The sequence below is a fragment of the Amphimedon queenslandica genome, unplaced genomic scaffold, assembly GCF_000090795.2.
Source record: "Amphimedon queenslandica unplaced genomic scaffold, v1.1 AMPQUscaffold_13207, whole genome shotgun sequence".
In the NCBI taxonomy this organism is placed as follows: Eukaryota; Metazoa; Porifera; class Demospongiae; order Haplosclerida; family Niphatidae; genus Amphimedon; species Amphimedon queenslandica.
The window spans coordinates 106,295-107,790 of record NW_003546557.1 but is presented as its reverse complement, the minus strand read 5'-3'; the positions used below and the strand labels follow the sequence as shown (position 1 = coordinate 107,790).

The 1,496-nt window shown below is 34.8% G+C and overlaps 1 protein-coding gene across 1 annotated transcript in view; it reads left to right on the top strand.

The window, feature by feature from the left end:
• LOC109584473 (dual specificity protein kinase shkB-like) overlaps positions 1-1,496 on the top strand; it is a gene marked incomplete at its 5' end in the record, with an annotated part of 3,477 nt that overhangs the window by 1,001 nt on the left and 980 nt on the right. Inside the window, 5 exons of the mRNA XM_020000223.1 lie at positions 387-430; positions 551-613; positions 756-845; positions 1,161-1,301; positions 1,433-1,492. Of these exons, the coding sequence (XP_019855782.1) occupies positions 387-430; positions 551-613; positions 756-845; positions 1,161-1,301; positions 1,433-1,492 (398 nt within the window). The remainder of the gene's footprint in view (positions 1-386; positions 431-550; positions 614-755; positions 846-1,160; positions 1,302-1,432; positions 1,493-1,496) is intronic.

Here is a 1,496-nt window from a genome sequence, read left to right as displayed (position 1 = left end):
AGAGAGTAGGTCTTACTGATGGTATTAGAAGAGCCTCGTTTAGGTCTCTTGTTGAACGCTGCCTGATAGTTGAGTATAGACACCGTCCAACAATGAATGATATTATAACTGAACTAAATGACACTGTTTATTAGTTACTGAGATATAATAATAATAATTATTATTATTGTTCTTCTTGCTGCAAATTTTTTTGATAGGCTATTAATTTTATTCAAATTTTCAATTTCAAAAACAAAATTTTTAAGTATGACGTCAAGAAGGGCGTTACCTCCAAATAAAATGGCAGCCAAAGCACCAGGTCAGTATTTTGTTTATACTTGATTATGACTCGTGTGTTGTTACTATTAGTGTATCATTCAGTTACTGTTACCTCTTGTTATCTATAGACTATCAACCAGGGAAGAGGAGAGAACACTCTAGGAGACTACCTGTACGGCTGTACATCATGTGGCACTAATATTCTTGACAAGGACTCCAGGTTAGAGTGAAGGTATTTTTTTTAATGCATTTATTGCAGGATGCACTCAATTTTAAATTATTCAATTTGCAGTATGTTGGCTCTGAGAATGTTAACAGGAGACGTGGTGATGCTGAAGCTGAGCCGCTAGAGACTGCCTACCTACTTTGAGAGTAAGAAAAGAGAGAGGGAGAGAGAGAGTGAGGAAGAATTAGTTTAAAGTGTGGTTTCATTTTCATGAATTCAGTAGCCCGCATTGTTGTTATTGCTTTATTTTTTTGCTTCTCTCCTTTTATAGACGGCTAGTAAGAATATGAGAGCTCACAAGCCAAAAGCAGTTTTAGGTCTTAACCTGAAAGGAGTATCACTTTATGATGAGAGATCAAAGGTACATGTACATGTACAAAATATGAGTATTGAAGAAATACTGTATGGAAGGAAATTTTGGAGGTAATTAAATTTGGTGAATTTGGCGTTTTGATAGCCATTTGCCAAAATAAAAATTCGCCATTTTGAGCCATTATGCGCATGCTCAATGGCACATGGCCACAAATTCGCCAAATTAAAATTCGCCAAATTAAAATTCGCCAAATTAAAATTCGCCAATCACCAAAATTTTAGCAATTCACCAAAATTTAGTCCCTCCAAAATTTCCTTCTGTACGGTATTTGTAAAGAGTATTAATAACTATTAATAACTATAGTCTATAACTCGTGTCCCAGTGGATAAGGTTACTTATGTAACTCATGATCCTGAGGATCAGTGCTACTTTGGAGTTATCATTCAAACTAAGGAGTCCCACACTGGATTCAGACTCTACTGCTTCAAAGCTGAGAGACCAATAGTACGTCATCATGTCATTATAATCAAACATACAGTACATGTACAACTTTTTACATGTTTTTCTGTTTGCATGAATCAGATAGCAACTACGAAACAATTTTGATTTTAATTTTACTTTTCTATTGTTTTTAGGCTGTCACATTTGTCAATTCATCTCGTGAGTTATTTGATCTTATCATGAAGTTACGTCAAGCAA